This window comes from Physella acuta, unplaced genomic scaffold (genome assembly GCF_028476545.2).
Source record: "Physella acuta isolate Inbredline_101_S28 unplaced genomic scaffold, ASM2847654v3 ptg002856l, whole genome shotgun sequence".
Lineage (NCBI taxonomy): Eukaryota > Metazoa > Mollusca > Gastropoda > Physidae > Physella > Physella acuta.
In genome coordinates, this window is record NW_026734255.1 from 19,959 (window position 1) to 36,764 (window position 16,806).

Consider the following 16,806-nt stretch of genomic DNA (forward strand, 5'->3'; position numbering starts at 1 on the left):
TGCTGAGGTGATATTTCATCAGTTTTAAATTGTGAAATATTTATGAACCAAATCTGTCATTAGAGTGAACTACTATACCAAAAAGAAAAGTGGAGGAACCATGACTTTTTGTAGGATACATTCATTACAAAAACAATTTTTTTTCCCAACATGAATAAAGACAGTTATACAAGAATATCCAGGTTCTCTTATTTTGAAAAGAGAATTTACAAATAGTCAATGATTTGGCAAAGTGGTATGATGCTTTTATTATGAAAATAATAAAAGCCCGTTTTCAAAATTGAGACATAAAATTATAATTATCACAGATGTGTTCAACAGAATAAAGATTTTAAAGATCTAAGATCAGTCCTGTGCTTTGAGTGCAGCTTCAATGGCTGCTTCAGCTCCAGCTGACACAGAATCTTGGCTTTTCTGTTAGGATAAAAACAAAGATAAAAAGATAAAAACAAAAGAATCAAGCTTTTGTTAAAGTTGTTAAATAACTAAATTCAATAAATAAATGAGAGAAAATAATCATATGGTAACTGAAGGTTTATAAAAATTTAAGATCAACTTTAACATAAGCCGTAAGTTAAATTATCCTATGAAGGCCTGCTGAGAACAGAAAAAACCGCCTGCATTTTAATTTTACTGCCTAAAAATTTGTCCTATTATTGATTTGAATTATTATTGCTATTAATTAAATATAACATTGGCAATTTTAAAAAGTTATCTTACTCGTTGCTCCATGATAATGAGATCACTAAGTCTTTTGACTTCCTTCTTATTGGCAAGAAGTGCGGACTGTTTATGCATGTAGTCTTTCATTTGAGTTTGCTGTTCTTTCAAAAATATTTGCCGTTCATGTTGATTGGTTCTATACATACTAGTAAAGGTAGTTTACATAAAATAAGATTGGATGAGAAAAAAATTTCTGCAAAAAACATTTGAAAAATTTCTATTGTAATTGCAACATATACTTTCCTAAATGATAGATGATATTTACTGTTTTAAAATTGTAATGCTAAAAGTTTAACCAACCCTTGAAAACTGTTTCTTATTCTCTGAATATTTTTTGAAGATTCCTCTATCACATCTTTGTACGTAGGTGCATCTAGAGTAAACCTGTTAAGGAGTTTCTGTATGGGATATTCAAATTAAGGCCAAGAAGAAAAACTGCACTTAATAAAATTTATTTACATATTTCTTTATTTCCTTCTGAAATGTAGCTAACAATATATATATATATATATATATATATATATATATATATATATATATATATATATATATATATATATATATATATATATATATATATATATATAAAAGCATGGTTGAATCATAATTATCTCATACTACTTGTAAGTTGTTTGGTTAGAATATGGAATTTAGTGATTTTTCCTATAAAATACTCAGTTATGAAAAGTTTGGTAGCACCAAAATTAAAGCAGGAATATTTTTGAACATATAAAATAAAGCTTATCCAAATAAGCAAGATAGTGAAGCTAAAACACATATTTTATTTTATAATTAGTAAATAGGATAACTTCTTCTGGACACTGATTGCCTAGCATTTAAAACAAACAGTACGTCACATCCTAAATTACAGCCTGTTATAAGAAGCAAGTTTTCCGAAAATTAAATTTTTTTAAAAACTTATACAAAGGATATGCAGGCAAGTTAACCATTTCCACTCTTTGTAGACGAACAATTTTCCCAGCAACCTTTTCAAGGCCTCTCCTCTTTAGAAAATGGGCAACCAATGGGCTTTTGCCATTTCTGTTAAATACTAGCTTTGCAAAGTCACAGCCATGGCCAACAGGGTGGGACTGTGAATCATTAGACAACAGGCACAGTAAAGAATAATTATTAGGTATAAGTAACCTAAATGATACCAGCTACACGATAAAAGTATTTATCGCTGCAGATAATATAGGCATATGTGGCACTCAAGACATTTTTAAGGAAGAATAAAAAATGCAGTAAATAAACTTTTTTTTCAACTAGATTACAATTTTGAGTGTTTAAATTTATATTTTTATTAATATTTTTGTATGGTTTAAAATAAAGTTGACCATTATCACTCAGAATTTTTTTAGGTAAACGCTTAGTTGGTTTTTATAAAACAGTATAAAAATAGAATTAAAATAGATAAACACATTATTTTAATCCTGAGAGTTTGAAGAAAGAACCACACTACACTTACAATATATTTTCCATGAAAGTTGGAATGCTGATTACCTGTGCTTCATGCTTTCTTGAGTATTTTTTATCCAAAATATTTCCAACAGTCCTCAAAGCTAGGGACTCACCCTTGTCATTATCGCTGTCAGATTCTTTGATCGGAACTAAACTGTTGTTGAACCTTTTCAATTCCTGACCTGTTGATCAACACAAACTTGACAATGACACGTTTAGGTAAAATATTTTATCAATGAAAGTTTACCTGAAAATATCTAAATAAAAAATGATAAATTTGAGCATGTAAACAAAAAAAAAATACAGTACTGGCCAACAAATAACTAATTGTTACTTAATTTTAAATTTATAATGATAATCTAAAATATCTTAATCTAGTTTATCATTGTCATATTATCTTGATACCTATTTGGCCTATTTACCTAATAACTAAACTAAACAATTTTAAAAGACATGAGTTATCCTACATTAGAAAAAGGATAAGAACTATACACTAAAATAAAATAAATCACCTTCTCTGTGTTGTAAGCTAAGTTTTTTAGTGCGATATATCTGGGCATCTGCTACAGCCTCTATAGCACCATTAGAACTTAGTGATATTGGAGACAATGGTTTAGTGGGAGAAGATGACCCGGTCATGCTCTGTCAATGATTAAATTATTTTTTTATTTGAGGAGTGGATCATAGAATTAATGGATAAACTTTCTGTCAAGATTTTAGGTTTACTTATATCATATGTAAGTAAAACACACTGTCCAAAGATATAGGATGAGATGTGTTGGATAAGTGAGATAAGAAAAACATGTTTACTTTTTAAACTGAGATTCAGCATGGCCTTCAATTGCAAAAATTTGGTTTATATTTCATGCATTATAATTTTAATGTACAGTAATAATTGGGGAATGGGGGTGGAATAGATGTGGAAAAAATGAAATTGAAAGATGTAAACTGGTAATGAAAACCAACAACCGTAGTGTTTTTATTTGCAGAAAAGAGATATTTTTTAATGAAAAGTTGATTTTTAATCTATACCTTAAAACAGTTTTCTTAAAACTTACATGTGAACTAGTCAAAATAATTATTGTAATGTTAATCTATAACTTAAAACAGTTTTCTTAAAACTTACATGTGATACAGTTTTCCTTGGACTGGTGTTGGCCTGTGTAGAAGAAATTGATGGAACAGTGGTAGACATGGGGCTGGTATGGTTGTCAATCAGACTGTCCAGGTAATCAAAGTTGATTAATGGGCTGCCTGTAAAACATTTTGAATTAAAGGATTAATTCATAAATAAACATAAAAAAAAATCAATATCAGAAGGCAGAAAAAAAACAAAGGTCAAAATTCAACACTGAAATTTTAAATATTTTTTTAATTTTGAAAAAGATGTCACATTTTAAAAACTACTCTTGCGCATAATCAGTTGAGAGGTATACTTAATTGTGTTGGAGGGGATCGCTTCCAACACTAAAATTAAGAACAAAGAAGAAGAAAAACTACTACAATTATTAATACAATAACTAGCTTAGATTTTGAAATGTAGAAAAACTATTTAGGGCTTTATAAATTAAATTCATTTAAAAACAGAAAGACTTACCACTCTTCTTATTCATCAACTCCTCTCTCTGTTTTATATTGGCTGGCTCTAAAGGATTCATATCCCATGAAAGCCAATTTCTTGGAGCTGGTCTAATCCCTGTGAAATAATATCTTTTTTTTACAGAATTAACCAAAGAACCAACTGTTCACATTCTAATAAATTTTAGAAAATAAAACTTAAAATACAACAATAATTTTTAATAGTAAATTATGAAGCTATTTTGGTAAACTAATGGAAAAATGTCTTAATAGCAATTACTGTACCAGTCATCCATTCATGAACCAAAAAAGTGAGATCATTTTTAAATGTTTCACCAAACTGTCTGTAGGAATCAGGAAATGAAAAACAAAATGCTGAATAAATAGCCTGTGACATCAGTTTAGGAAAATCCTGATGAAAGATAAAAAATTTAAAAAATCAGCATCAGCAAAGAAAAATACATCTCTATTAGTATCAATTACTAAGATACAATTATTAAGATACTGCACAATTGTAAAAATATTGATTTAATTAAAATGTATTTTAAAATCCATTTTTTTAAATGAAATGCTTGGCAGTCACATTTTAAATATTTACTAACCCACAAATAAATTGGTAATGCACAGTGGTAGGAGCCAATAAGTCTGATTTAAAAAAAAAAAATTCTGAATTCATAGATGATTTAAAAGTATTTTTTGTTTTTATTTTTCACAGCTACAGTCCTACCATAAAGAACAAATCTTTGAGGATTGGGTCTGTGTTATCCATCATAAGGCTAACATAATTGTCAGCCACTCTGTTAAATATATTTGCCTGGGATGAAGGACTTGGTTGAAATTTTTCTTGAAAAAAATACCAGAATATATCCTGTAAAAAAATTAAAACTTCATAGACTTAAAAAGAGGTTAACAAATGATTTCCTCACATAAAAATCAAATAAAAGCATAAATAGAATTATTTTACATTTCCTGTATTTGTACAACTCATTATTAACAGGTTCTGAAGTAATGTACACATTATTGTTAATATAACATCTACAATTGCTTTTTTAAAAATTAAATTAAAATAATAACTTTAATTATATTTTAATTATAAAATACAAAGTATTTTTTTTTTAAATCGAGTGCTTACAAGAAATATAGCTTCAGACAGGGAAGAAAATAAAAGCCGTTTGACTTCTTGGTAGTTAGGCTGTAAAAGTAGGGAAATATATTAGTGACATTAAAACAACAGATGTTTTTGGTGGTAAAGCGTGTGATTTACTATAAAGTGCATGATACCTGACGCTGTTTAATGCTGATTTCTGTAGGCATAGGTCAGAATAAATTTCACTGTTTTTTGGAAACAAGAAATCTAAACTTTGTGTCGCTACATTTGTTATCAGTTAGTAGGATATGAGTTGAGTTCACTAGTATTATAAACCCACTTTACTGGTAGAGATAAATTGAAACACTTACCCTTCCACAATGATAGCCAGAAGCTTTCAAAACTCGGACAAATATGTCTGTTGATGTAAGATCTCCAGGTAAGTGTGTTACACCTGTTGCATCAAACCCAGGGTATTGATAAAGCTGTTGGCAGGTTATAAATAAAAAATAGGCCAAAAAATAACAAGTGGGCTTTCATTTTCAGGTTATTTTTATAAATAATCTCTTATGCAACAAGAACTGCTTAAAAAACATATTCCCTATGTACCGGCAGTTATTTGCACACTACTATCTGTGCTTATGAATCAGTTTCTGACCCAGGGTAGAAAGAAGGCCTAAACAACGATAAAGGAAGTTCCTTAACTCTGAAATCTGTACACAACAGTTGCAGTTAAAGCTTACCTCAACAAACTTTGGCTTGCTAGGATCTCCTTTTATGCCTGTCTGATTACAAGAAATCAAATTTTGACAACACAGTAAACATTTGTACACATATATATATATATATATATATATATATATATATATATATATATATATATATATATATATATATATATATATATATATATATATATATATATATATATATATATATATATATATATAAACATACATTTTTTTTCAAAACAAGTGTTAAATTGGAGATTTGAAAAAAGGCTTACACCATTCTGTTTTTGATTTGTTTTCATACTGATCTTTGTTATGTTTTTAGCTCTCTCACTTATCTTTGGTGCTAGTGCTGCAAAAAAAAGATATTCCTATTTAATAACACTGGAATTTTTTTTAAATATAAAGAAAATCTAATGAAAATAAATAGTCGAGTATTAGTATCTAAGAGCTAGATATTTTTGCTGGGTTTAACTAATTATGAACATTATATATTTACCAAAAAACTAAAAATCCAAATAGTTTGAATATTTTATGTAATTTTAATGTACCGATAATGAATACATAATCTGCTGTATAAATTATTACATAACATAAATGACATAGATCTATATTGACCTTACTTGTAAATGAAAATATATTTATGGTAAATTTGAAATAAATTAAGTTTTAAGAAAAGTTGTTAATTTTTAAAATTTTGATAATTTTAATCAACTGCCTTACTCACTGGTTTTTATTGTGTACATCCCAGCAAACTTGCAAACTTCTTTGTTTTCATTAGCTGCAGTATAAATATTTCAGAACATTTTTTTAAATGATTCAGCAGTAAAAACTTATATAGAAATCATTTTTTAAACAGCAACAGGTGACAAAAACCTTGATAAATTTTACTTTAAAAACTTATATTAAAATAAGTACACACCTATTTTTAAATTTCGCGTTATTTTTTTTGCACTTGCAGATCTGTACAAGTACTCATCTTCAGAAGAAGCCCTGCTCTCACACACCAATGCTGTGTAGTTCTGTAGCTTCTTATCAAGAAGGCCAATTTTTTGATTGACATCTTCTATTGATCCAATCAGAAAAGCTATACAAAGTTAAGGTTTTTAGTACTGTCAGAGATGAAGGAAATGTTTCTACAATCAGTTGTATTCCTACAGTCGAGTCTAGCTTAACATCATAAAATCAAGTTCAAAACAAAATATCAAGTCTGTTTTCAGACAACACATTGCAGTGCTATTTCCTGTTATGCCAAAAATAGTTGTTTAATTGCCTATGAAATAGCCCCTAACTAAATATAACAATAACTCTTAATAAATTGCGTATTTTTTTAAATTTTTTCAGTTATGTGCAACTATAATCTTTTTGATAGTTCATGATAGTAAAGTGGTATCTGAGTTATAGTTGGTCTAAGTTAGACTGGTTTATGTTTAAGCTAGTCAAACAACCTACACCACCTTTTTTGAAGAGCCCATCTTTTTAAACTATTATCATGAATATCCCATGTATACCCCAAAGATTATGTGAGAAGTCACTAAGACATATGAGGGATCCTACACGTACCTCATATAACAAAAAAAGACATTTTACCCATTGATGAATCAGGCATTTTAAAATCATTTTGAATACTACTTTTTTAAATAGTAAAAACTATTTTCAGTTTTCATTAGGCCTATATATATATATATATATATATATATATAGGCCTATACATTAATCATAAAACATGGACATTAACTGATTCTTTATAAATGATATTTAAAAGTGTATTTCAAAATGTTTAGACGAATGAACTAATGAAAACAATTAACTAAACCATATGCCCAGGCCTAATATCTATAATTATAATATCAAAAAACAAAACTCTGAACTAGCTTCAATAACTTAAACTTGTATAGATTTTTGTTCACCTGATCTGATAGTATAGTATATAGTATTAGTAAAAGTTATTCAAGTTATTGTTTTAAAAACTGAGTTATATCAGTCCCAAACTAGTTAAATTACTATGATGAAGTATGATGTCTGTGTCCTAAATTATTAAATATCCAGGTTTGTAGAAATTGTTTTTTTTCCCCACAAAAATGTTTTATTAGCCTAATATTTAAATATGTTGATTTTTTTTTAAAAAGATACGAGATTTTGTTCCTTGTTTGGATTTTAATTGCCGCTTTTTTAATCTTATTTTCTCTGGAGCTTCATCTAAGCTTTCATCCAGACGATCCATTGGAGACCCTACACGATTTATATAATCCATGATTAATTTTATTTTGGTTTAAACTTTTGTATTGTGTAGGCTAGTAGTGGAGCTAAAGTAAGTCCTCGTTCATTGTGAGGTAGTCGCCATTATTGTTATGCAGAGCAACGATGAACAAAGTCGATGACGAATAGATATACAAAGTTTCGTATAAACATTATAAGAAAGGCCCACATTTCCTGCTGTACTGTTATATCTTTACATCTGAAATGAAAAAATAAATACTTTTAATGCAGTTGTATTCTGTATTTGAGATCTAACATAGTTATCTGTGCCTTTGCAAGCATATCGTGGATTGCAACAGATTCGAAACTGCACCCAGCACTGCATCAAAGCGAACCATCTCGGTTATTTGTTTCTTCCGGTTTTGCTTTCGTTTCTAGCTAGATCAACATTAAAAAAAAGTGAAATAAGTTTACCAAAAGGTTGAATTACCATATTATTATCATAGGTTTTGAAACAAGAGTTAAATTAACACTTACTAAAACAGCCCGAAGATCTAGAGTTCAGATCTCGGTTCGGACTTGCTTGTGACTGCTTGCTTGATAATACTAAATTAATAAAATTATAATTCAATAATCAATAATCAATATGGATGATTTGATCATCATTCATTCCATCAATCAACAATTTTAATTAATATGATAATTTGAAAATTCGTATGATATTTCGAGTGGTCCCTTTGAATCCCGGCCAGAACGCTCCCCCCCCCCCCCCCCCACCATCACCCCCACCCACAAGTATTACAAGTACAAAATGAAAAATAGGCTTAAAAAAAGATCACAAAATATTGTGTTTTTAAGGATAAGTTAATTTTAAATAAGTTAATAGGCCTACTAAACTAAATAAATGTATAGTATAACAGTATAAGTAAAATATTTGTAATACACTAGGGTCTATAAATAAAAATAATGCACTCTTTATTTTTTTATTAGCATTGCCATGTCGTTTTGCTCTTGGTCAAAAGCAGAACATTATCGGGATCACTTTGAAACAGGTCAGTTATTTTATCCTAACCTCAGTTCAATAATTAGAACCCTATTTTGGATCTGCATTAATAATTTTTTCATGTTGTTGCAATATGTTTTTGTATAATAAAATTAAAAGAGTTGTTAAAATAACCTGCATCTCATCATTTTTCAGGAACTTATGTATGTGCAAAATGTGGATATGAACTCTTCAGTAGTCGATCGAAATACCAGCACTCTACCCCATGGCCTGCATTTACAGAAACTATCAATCCTGATAGTGTGCAGAAAATTCCTGAATCATCTACGGCAATAAAAGTACATAAACAGAATATAGGGAGGGTCATCAGGGTTGGGCTGCGAAGCTCATGTTGTTAAAGTTAAACCAAAAACTCCTGAGTTTGAACCCCCGGGCAAATAATCTAACAGGGGAAACTCTAAAATCAAATAGTTTGTTCATTGATGGACACAGGCTATAAAAGCAAATCCTGAAAGAAAAGTAGGCTGATATTGGAGTCCATGACCAATATGGCGCATAACAAGTTGACACATAATATTTAATTGTGTTGGAGGAAAACCATCCAGCATAACAATTAAGAAAGAATAGAAAAACTACTTTTTAAGAGCAGCAGTTTCCAATCCATAATGGAAGATAATATATATTCTCTCCAGGGCACGTGAAAATTCATGGGTGCTGTATATAGAAATTAAATTGTGTGGGTGGTGGTGTGCCAAAGCTTTTGATGATTTAATTTTAAAGTAAGGGAGGCAAGTTGGAAAAAGTTTGGAAACTTCTGACCTAGAGTTACTGTACCTTTTTCAATACTGAAAAAAAAAGTTCTAACATGTAGTGTGGTAACCTGTTACTTCATATCCTGCAGATACTATGTGGTAAATGCAAGCATAGTCTTGGTCATGAATTTATCGGTGATGGACCTCGTGAGGGTCAATCAAGATTTTGAATTTACAGTTCAGCTCTCAGATTTGTATCAAAAGGTGTGTAGATTATCTGTAAATTTAACTCAAGTGTCGGCGTGGTCGAGTCGGTAAAGCTCATGGTTGCTAAACCGAAAATTCTCGAGTTCGAACCCTCGGGCAGATGAGGCTTGTTAGCTGGGGACAGCCACTCTTCTAGGAGAGACTACTCCAAAATTAAACAACTGCTGCCTTGTAGTTTGTTCTTGGTTGGACAAAGGCTATGGAAGCAAATCCAAAAAGAAAAGCAGGCTGAAATCGGAGTCAATGGCCTCAATGGCGCATAACCAGTTGACACGTACCGCTTAATTGTGTTGGAGGCGTGGTCGAGTCGGCAAAAAGCTCATGGTTGATAAATTCGAACAAAGTCTCGAGTTCAAACCAACTGGCAGATAAATCTCGATCTCCTTCAACACTAATAATTAAGAACGAAGAAGAAGAAAGAAGAAGAAACTCAAGTGTTATTGTTACTTCTAGTCTACAGGTATTAAAAATAATAAATCTACTTTTTTACATAATATATGATAATGTCTTGTAACTTCTATTGTACAAGAAGAAATATAATAGCTACTATGATCAAATAACAACATAAAAAGTATTTTTTTAAAGTTTTTTTTTTATTGTTAGAATTAGAATAGCCTTATAATAGTTATAAATTTATATAAATGATACAAATAACAGAAAAAAATTAAAAGATTAGGATCTCTTAAATATAAACTACAAACAGTTTTTTTTTCTCTTTTTATTTAGATGCTACTGAGAAAGCTGAGGCAAACTAAAGCTGCTGTACTGTTGCCTAATGTTATGACATGGTCTGGTCAGAGCCTTTATTGGAAAGCCAGATCATTGATTTTTTAATTAGGTCTAATTAATGATAATTAGTTTTGAAAATATTTATGTACATTTAGAACTCTTATTTTATTTATACGTAAATACATACACACTCATTTGTTGTAATTAAAAGGGTGTCAGAATATGAGTATATCTTTTATTTTAAACAATGTTTGTAACATAAACTTAATGTTTGTAACATAATGTATTGTAAATGTTAATGGAAAAAAATGTGTTTTTTTACCTTGAGAAAATTATTATAAGGTTTTTTAGCCTGTAGTAGCTCAGTGAACATACCCATTAAATTTGAGAAAATAAATTCTTTATAGTTGCAGGTTTATGCACAGATTATCCCTTTCTTTTGAGCTGCAATCATATAGTGCTAATTTTAAATGCACTTTTTCATTGTTTTGCTTAAAAATTTTAACCTTGTAATTATTTTCTAGTTTAGTACTTTAACCTGTGTTTTGGTAAATAAAATGACACCTTAACTAAAGGAAAATCATGCCTTTGATAATGTTAAATTGTGTGCACACAAAAATTCTCTATGCTAGCAGGTTGTGAACATATTTTACATATGTTAAGAAATAGTTGAAATTTTACAGATTTTATTTTTAATAAAATGTATAATGTACATTAAGAGAATTACCTTGTTACTGTATCCCTTTTTCTACATATATTTCTAGGCTTATATACATTCTGCTAAACATTACTATATCTAAAAAAATATTGCTTTTATATTAATTATGAAATATTTTTTATGTATTTTCATTTCTTCATCTTTTCCCATTCGTGCCCAAGACATATGGGGCAGATGAAGTCAAGTTTATCTGCTTCAGAGACCTTTTCATAAGAAGGGATAGTGTGGTCAGCACTATGCCCAGCAGCCTTTGTTTCCCTAATATGAGTTAGGTACCTATCAGAGCTGGGTGGACTCAGGGACATTCTGCTGACTTGAACTTGGATTCTAACTCAAGACTTTTGGGTTAACAGACTAGCTCTCTACTGCTAGGCCATGCCGTCCTACTATATATTTATAAAAGGTTGTAATTTATAGGAATACACAATGCATTGTATTTTAAGTTACATTCTGAGCAATGCTGAAAATTTTATTGTTTTGTTTTAAAGAAAAAAAATATAATTCAAGACTTTTTCTTCTCCTTGTTCAGCCAAGCTTCAGGTCTGTCCAGCCAGAAGTTGTAACTTTTTCTCCACATAAAACGTTTTATGGTCCCACAGAGTAAACATGTCACAACTGTATGTGTTTCTTTTTTACCTGCAAGTTAACAAAAGTTAGACATACATTTAAAAATTAGTTAGGTACAATTTGATTGTCATTAATAAACCTTTCAAATCATTTTTATTGTTTTGTAATTTTTTATAAATTAGATATTCTAATTCCTTTTTTCACTTACTTTGAACTAAATATTTTAATGCATTTGACCAGTTATGGCCTAATACTTAATAGGCTGATCAGAATTTTAAAAACATGACTTACTTCTTAATCTTATTCTGCATGTATGACCTGACACAAGGACTATATTACAACTTTTGCAGAATGTTCTTTTTATAGAAGGATGTCTGTAAAAACATTTTTTGACAAGATGTAGCCAAGTTTCCCAAAACATAATTCTTCTACAAATGACATCTTCTATATCCACTTAACAAGTAATAGTAAAACTAGGAGGGCAAATAAACTTGCCATGTACTTTCATACTAATATTGCTGTATTGAGAACAGAGTATTCTTTCCAATACAAAGGATGGAACATACTAGTCACACATTCAGATCTTATTTTTCACACATCTAAGCACTTAGTTTAGCTATTATGGCCAAAGCCAAACACAACAGTCAGGGGCATTTAAGTTGGGTGGGAATGTAACAGGTATGTTAACTGATCCATCTCTCTACCCATCATTGTTTAGTCAAAAAGATAATTCTTAAGTAATACTTTATACCGATACAAGAAAACACAAAGCTATCTAGTACTACACAGTTCTAAACATATTTCATATTTTATGCTTACATTCTGATCACATGTTTTTCTGCAACAGTCCTCATAGTGGATATGTAATACCGACACAGATCATGATTTTTTAAGTCTTGTTTCAATACTAGCTTTGCTGCCTAGTAAAAAGTAAGAAAAAACATATATTTTGTGTTGTTCATGATAAATGTATCTGATACATTAGTACATAAAAAATGAGTTCCAACATATAATTTACATATTAATACTATGGACATGATTTTTTAAATTTTAGTTAGCGTAGCCCCAGTCAGCACACATATATTGGCCCAATATTGGCTAAACATTGGTTACCAATATTGGCTACATCTTGGTGCAACATTGGCTTAACCTTGGCGAAACATTGGTAGTGAAACTCGGCATGATGTTGGCGCAATGTTGGCACAATATTGGCTATATCCCGGCTACATATTGGCCCAACATTGGCTAGATCTTGGCCAAATATTGGCTATATCCCGGCTACATATTGGCCCAACATTGGCTATATCCCGGCTACATATTGGCCCAATATTGGCTACATCTTGGCTCAATATTGGCTATATCTTGGCCCAATATTGTCTATATCATGGTTACATCTTGGCCCAATATTGGCTACATCTTGGCTCAATAATGGCTATATCTTGGCCCAATATTGGCTATACCTTGGCTCATCCTGTATTATATCCTGGCTACATCTTGGCCCAATAATGGCTATATCTCGGCTATACCTTGGCTCAGCCTGTATTATATCCTGGCTACATCTTGGCTCAAATTTTTATTTTTAGCATACAAAAAAATCCATTCTCATATCAGTCATAATATTTACAAAGGTAATTTCAAAATGTGAAAGAAATTTTAATCAAAATGTAGTAAAGCAGCAATACATACACAAGAACTGCTCATCTATTAAAATCTGTATTATACCATCCATTCAATTGTAAGAAAATTATAACTATACTATAAAGTATTGATTGAAAAAGAATAAGTAAATTATAGTGTAGTAACTTTCATTTTGACTTTTATACAAACAAATTAAAACAAATATACAAAACATTTTCATATAATGTAACAGATGTTAAGCAGGCCTACAGTTTAAATTAAACTAATGTAAAAAACTTAATTTACTGTACAAGAATACAGAAGCTGTCTTGTACTATGATACGTAAACATAACATTAAAAATAAAAAGTATAAAATATTTGTCTAACAACATTTAATTGCATAGCTCGTTTAAGTATTCTAATTAAGGTTTACATTTTAATGCTGGACCAGTCTGCCTTGTCCATAAATAACAGAACGAAAATATGTTCAGGATCTCTAGATTATAATTGTGGTTAAATAGTGTTGAAATGAATGCCATTGTGTATACAAAATGTACAATCTTTCAAAAGACAGATGGTTCGAGGGTTTATACGCATTGTGTAGAACAGGAATATCACTGCGATATTTAATAAATGTTTTTTTGTCTCGAGTATGAGGTATTTAATTATAGCAAACTGAATATATATTAATTTACTTCATTAATTAGAAATAAATATCACCAGCAGAAGTATTGTCAATACAAATGTTGCAAGCTTTTTTCAGATTGTACAGTGAAACTAAATAATGAAAGAAATTTGCAACTAATTCTTTAAAGAAAAAAATGTCAATTGTATATTTCATTTAGGGCATTAAATCTACACTAAACATACATACAATGCCAACTTAAATTATTATATTATTACAAAAGGAAACAATTTATTAATTTAAAATCAGCATTGTTCTTAGACTATTTTGGTAAGAGCATCTTTTCTTTTCATTAAGCACTTAAATGCAATATGTATTAAACTGTTAACCTGATCCATCTGATCAAATTTTTTTTTTTAAATCTGATCTAAAATTATTACGAAAATCACTGTTGTCCTCATTCTTGTGGACCCTTGTGGAGCTGAGAGACACAACCACACCTCTCTATTTTTATACTTGGTTTTAGGAGATTCCCCAAAGTTGTGTCCATAACACTCTGCCTGCTTGTGTTTTGTTGGTTTCTGATATTTTCCATGTTTGTTTTGGATAACAAACTTTCTCTTTCCTTTGGGATTCAAATCCAATAAAAGCCTGGTTGTTGATTTGTGCAAGGTATGTCATAATCCATCCACATTCTAAAAAAGAAAAGTTACACACTAAAAGTCATTTATGAAATAATTACAACCATACACTGCTCATTTTGCACTAAATTTATTATGTTTATTTTATTTTGCACTGCACTGAACATACAACAAGAAGCCCCTAACATCATGTTTGCTACCTTGTAACGATATATTATATAGGTATAAAGACTGGTGGTCTGGGGTGTTCATGCTACCCAGGTAACACTTATACTGCATATATATATATATATATATATATATATATATATATATATATATATATATATATATATATTTATAAACAAAAGTGAAAAAAAAAGACCTGGTAATAAAAAAAATAATAGTATGTATATAAATATTATAAACCCCTTACCCTATGTCTCTGAGCTAAGAAGGTGCCAGACAATTTTTGAGCAATTTCATCAACTTTATCAATTCAGTAATTGAACGATTAGACCCTTCAGAGTGACCCAGAAGTAATGCTTGTGGTCTGAAATTATTTTACTAATATCAGTAAAGGCATTAACTACACATGCTGATCATTAAATGCAAGCAAAAAATACTAAATGAATATTATTATTCACTTTGAAACAATGTAAACTTACAGTTATTAAGTGTTAAGAACATTTAGTCATCTTCTGGTGTAGCCAGTATTTGGTGAAGTATCAAGATTGATATATCTCCAGTGGGCTGATTGATATACACAACACCTGGAGGCCTGAAAATAAATGGCATTCTTAGTTATTAAATATAATAATAAAATGAGTGAGTGATACAATAAATGATAGCCAGATTAGATACTAATTTTTAAGTATCTCTGTTTATTTGATCTCTGTATATAAAGGATTGTGTAGTCAACACTATATCTAGCCACCTTTTTTATTTCATAGTCTTAAATTGGGTATATATCAGACTTAGGTGAACTGATGAATGTACTACTAACTTGGCTTTATGTTTAGCAATAGTGTCCTCAACCATTTGCCTACTCTGTCCTCTATATGATAATATGAGTAGTGTTGATCATTAAGTATGGCTTACTAATAGTACCATCTTATCGCTGTTGGTCATGAAATTAAGTGTTGCTCTGAGGTCTCCACACTACTATTTACACAACTTACATATTATTCATCAAAACATGCATTAGACTGGAATCCCCAGGGAAAAAGGAGGGTGGGCCGGCCAAGGAAAACATGGAAGAGAACGGTTGAGGAGGAGGCAAAAACAGCTGGGCTCTCATGGGCACAGATTAGAGGAGCAGCCCAAAACCAAGTCCGCTGGAGATGTGTGGTTGCAGCCCTTTGCTCCCCAGGGGCCACAAAGGAGTGATGATGATGACATCTTATTCTCCCATAGGGAGCTGTAACAGTAATAGAAATTTGAATGACAATCTTGAATCAATTTAGAATTCTAGTTGACTAATTTTTTTTCAAAATTAATACCTATCAAAATACACTGTTTAACATGTAGAAATTTGTTCTATAATTGTGTCTACTGTTCCTCTCTCTCTCTCTCTCTCTCTCTGAATTAATTAATAAAGACAGTTTCAAATCCTTACACAAATAGGCCTAGAACAATAAAATTAAGTTTTTAAAAAAGTTAAAGTGAATGATTATTTATTAATTTATAAACATTTAAGCCCCCCCCCCCTTTCCCTGTGCGTGATAATTATACCTAAAGTTGAAAACCAATAAATACATCGATCTATCAATAATCAATATAACCCCAAACGTACTTGCATACTTTTCAATACAAAAAAAAGTGCTGTCAAAATTAACCGCCCTCTGATTACGATTTTTAGTTATTTAGTATTATTAGAATCTAGATCTATCTAGATCTATCATTAAGGAGATTATTGTAAAATGTAATTATAGCCTAATGCCAAAATAAACAGAATATAGACTCTAGTATTATTAATATATAGATCTAGACTAGATCTAGGCTCATTTTATTACCTCAAATAAACTACCTTTTATAACTTTTATTTGATGACTTAGGCCCATAAAGTTAAAGTTTCCAACAAAAAAATACGAGTTTTCCAGATTCTGCATAAATACAGTTATACTAC

At 30.1% G+C, this 16,806-nt stretch overlaps 3 protein-coding genes and 1 long non-coding RNA gene across 6 annotated transcripts; 1 reads left to right on the top strand and 3 right to left on the bottom strand.

The window, feature by feature from the left end:
• Positions 1-258: 258 nt before the first annotated feature.
• On the bottom strand, positions 259-7,948 carry LOC131934513 (protein FAM227B). Its single transcript, XM_059290553.1, has 17 exons — positions 7,714-7,948; positions 6,503-6,667; positions 6,308-6,361; positions 5,856-5,932; positions 5,593-5,634; positions 5,221-5,334; positions 4,895-4,954; positions 4,490-4,630; positions 4,048-4,174; positions 3,782-3,880; positions 3,311-3,438; positions 2,697-2,826; positions 2,227-2,366; positions 1,657-1,814; positions 1,024-1,101; positions 721-868; positions 259-414 (listed from the first exon to the last, which is right to left on the bottom strand). The coding sequence occupies exons 1-17, from the start codon at positions 7,832-7,834 to the stop codon at positions 346-348; spliced, it is 1,851 nt and encodes a 616-aa protein (XP_059146536.1). The 5' UTR covers positions 7,835-7,948; the 3' UTR covers positions 259-345.
• A 219-nt stretch (positions 7,949-8,167) lies between these two features.
• LOC131934514 (methionine-R-sulfoxide reductase B1-A-like) lies at positions 8,168-10,656 on the top strand. The gene is made up of 5 exons (XM_059290554.1): positions 8,168-8,259; positions 8,770-8,831; positions 8,978-9,120; positions 9,684-9,798; positions 10,528-10,656. Exons 2-5 carry the CDS (start codon positions 8,777-8,779, stop codon positions 10,554-10,556), a joined length of 342 nt encoding a protein of 113 aa, XP_059146537.1. The 5' UTR covers positions 8,168-8,259; positions 8,770-8,776; the 3' UTR covers positions 10,557-10,656.
• A 1,094-nt stretch (positions 10,657-11,750) lies between these two features.
• On the bottom strand, positions 11,751-12,732 carry LOC131934515 (ribonuclease P protein subunit p21-like). The gene is made up of 3 exons (XM_059290555.1): positions 12,635-12,732; positions 12,107-12,189; positions 11,751-11,884 (listed from the first exon to the last, which is right to left on the bottom strand). Exons 1-3 carry the CDS (start codon positions 12,667-12,669, stop codon positions 11,751-11,753), a joined length of 252 nt encoding a protein of 83 aa, XP_059146538.1. The 5' UTR covers positions 12,670-12,732.
• A 724-nt stretch (positions 12,733-13,456) lies between these two features.
• On the bottom strand, positions 13,457-16,672 carry LOC131934516 (uncharacterized). 3 transcript variants are annotated; one of them, XR_009385796.1, is made up of 4 exons: positions 15,860-16,672; positions 15,347-15,459; positions 15,115-15,231; positions 13,457-14,753 (listed from the first exon to the last, which is right to left on the bottom strand). It is a non-coding gene; the product is annotated as an uncharacterized LOC131934516 (long non-coding RNA). The 3 variants fall into 3 exon arrangements; XR_009385795.1 differs by having other exon boundaries at positions 15,685-16,672; XR_009385794.1 differs by having other exon boundaries at positions 15,347-16,672.
• Positions 16,673-16,806: the final 134 nt, after the last annotated feature.

What these genes read in the sequence shown, in the direction of transcription:
- LOC131934515 (XM_059290555.1), bottom strand. Translation starts at nt 12,669, where the DNA reads ATGAGGACTGTTGCAGAAAAACATGTGATCAGAAT. An exon ending in GAAAAACATGTGATCAGAAT is followed by an intron (nt 12,190 to 12,634) that starts GTAAGCATAAAA and finishes ATGTTTTTACAG; the next exon opens with ACATCCTTCTATAAAAAGAA. An exon ending in ATGCAGAATAAGATTAAGAA is followed by an intron (nt 11,885 to 12,106) that starts GTAAGTCATGTT and finishes GTTAACTTGCAG; the next exon opens with GTAAAAAAGAAACACATACA.
- LOC131934513 (XM_059290553.1), bottom strand. Translation starts at nt 7,834, where the DNA reads ATGGATTATATAAATCGTGTAGGGTCTCCAATGGATCGTCTGGATGAA. An exon ending in AACGCGAAATTTAAAAATAG is followed by an intron (nt 6,362 to 6,502) that starts GTGTGTACTTAT and finishes TTTATACTGCAG; the next exon opens with CTAATGAAAACAAAGAAGTT. An exon ending in CAAGAAAGCATGAAGCACAG is followed by an intron (nt 1,815 to 2,226) that starts GTAATCAGCATT and finishes AATGATTCACAG; the next exon opens with TCCCACCCTGTTGGCCATGG.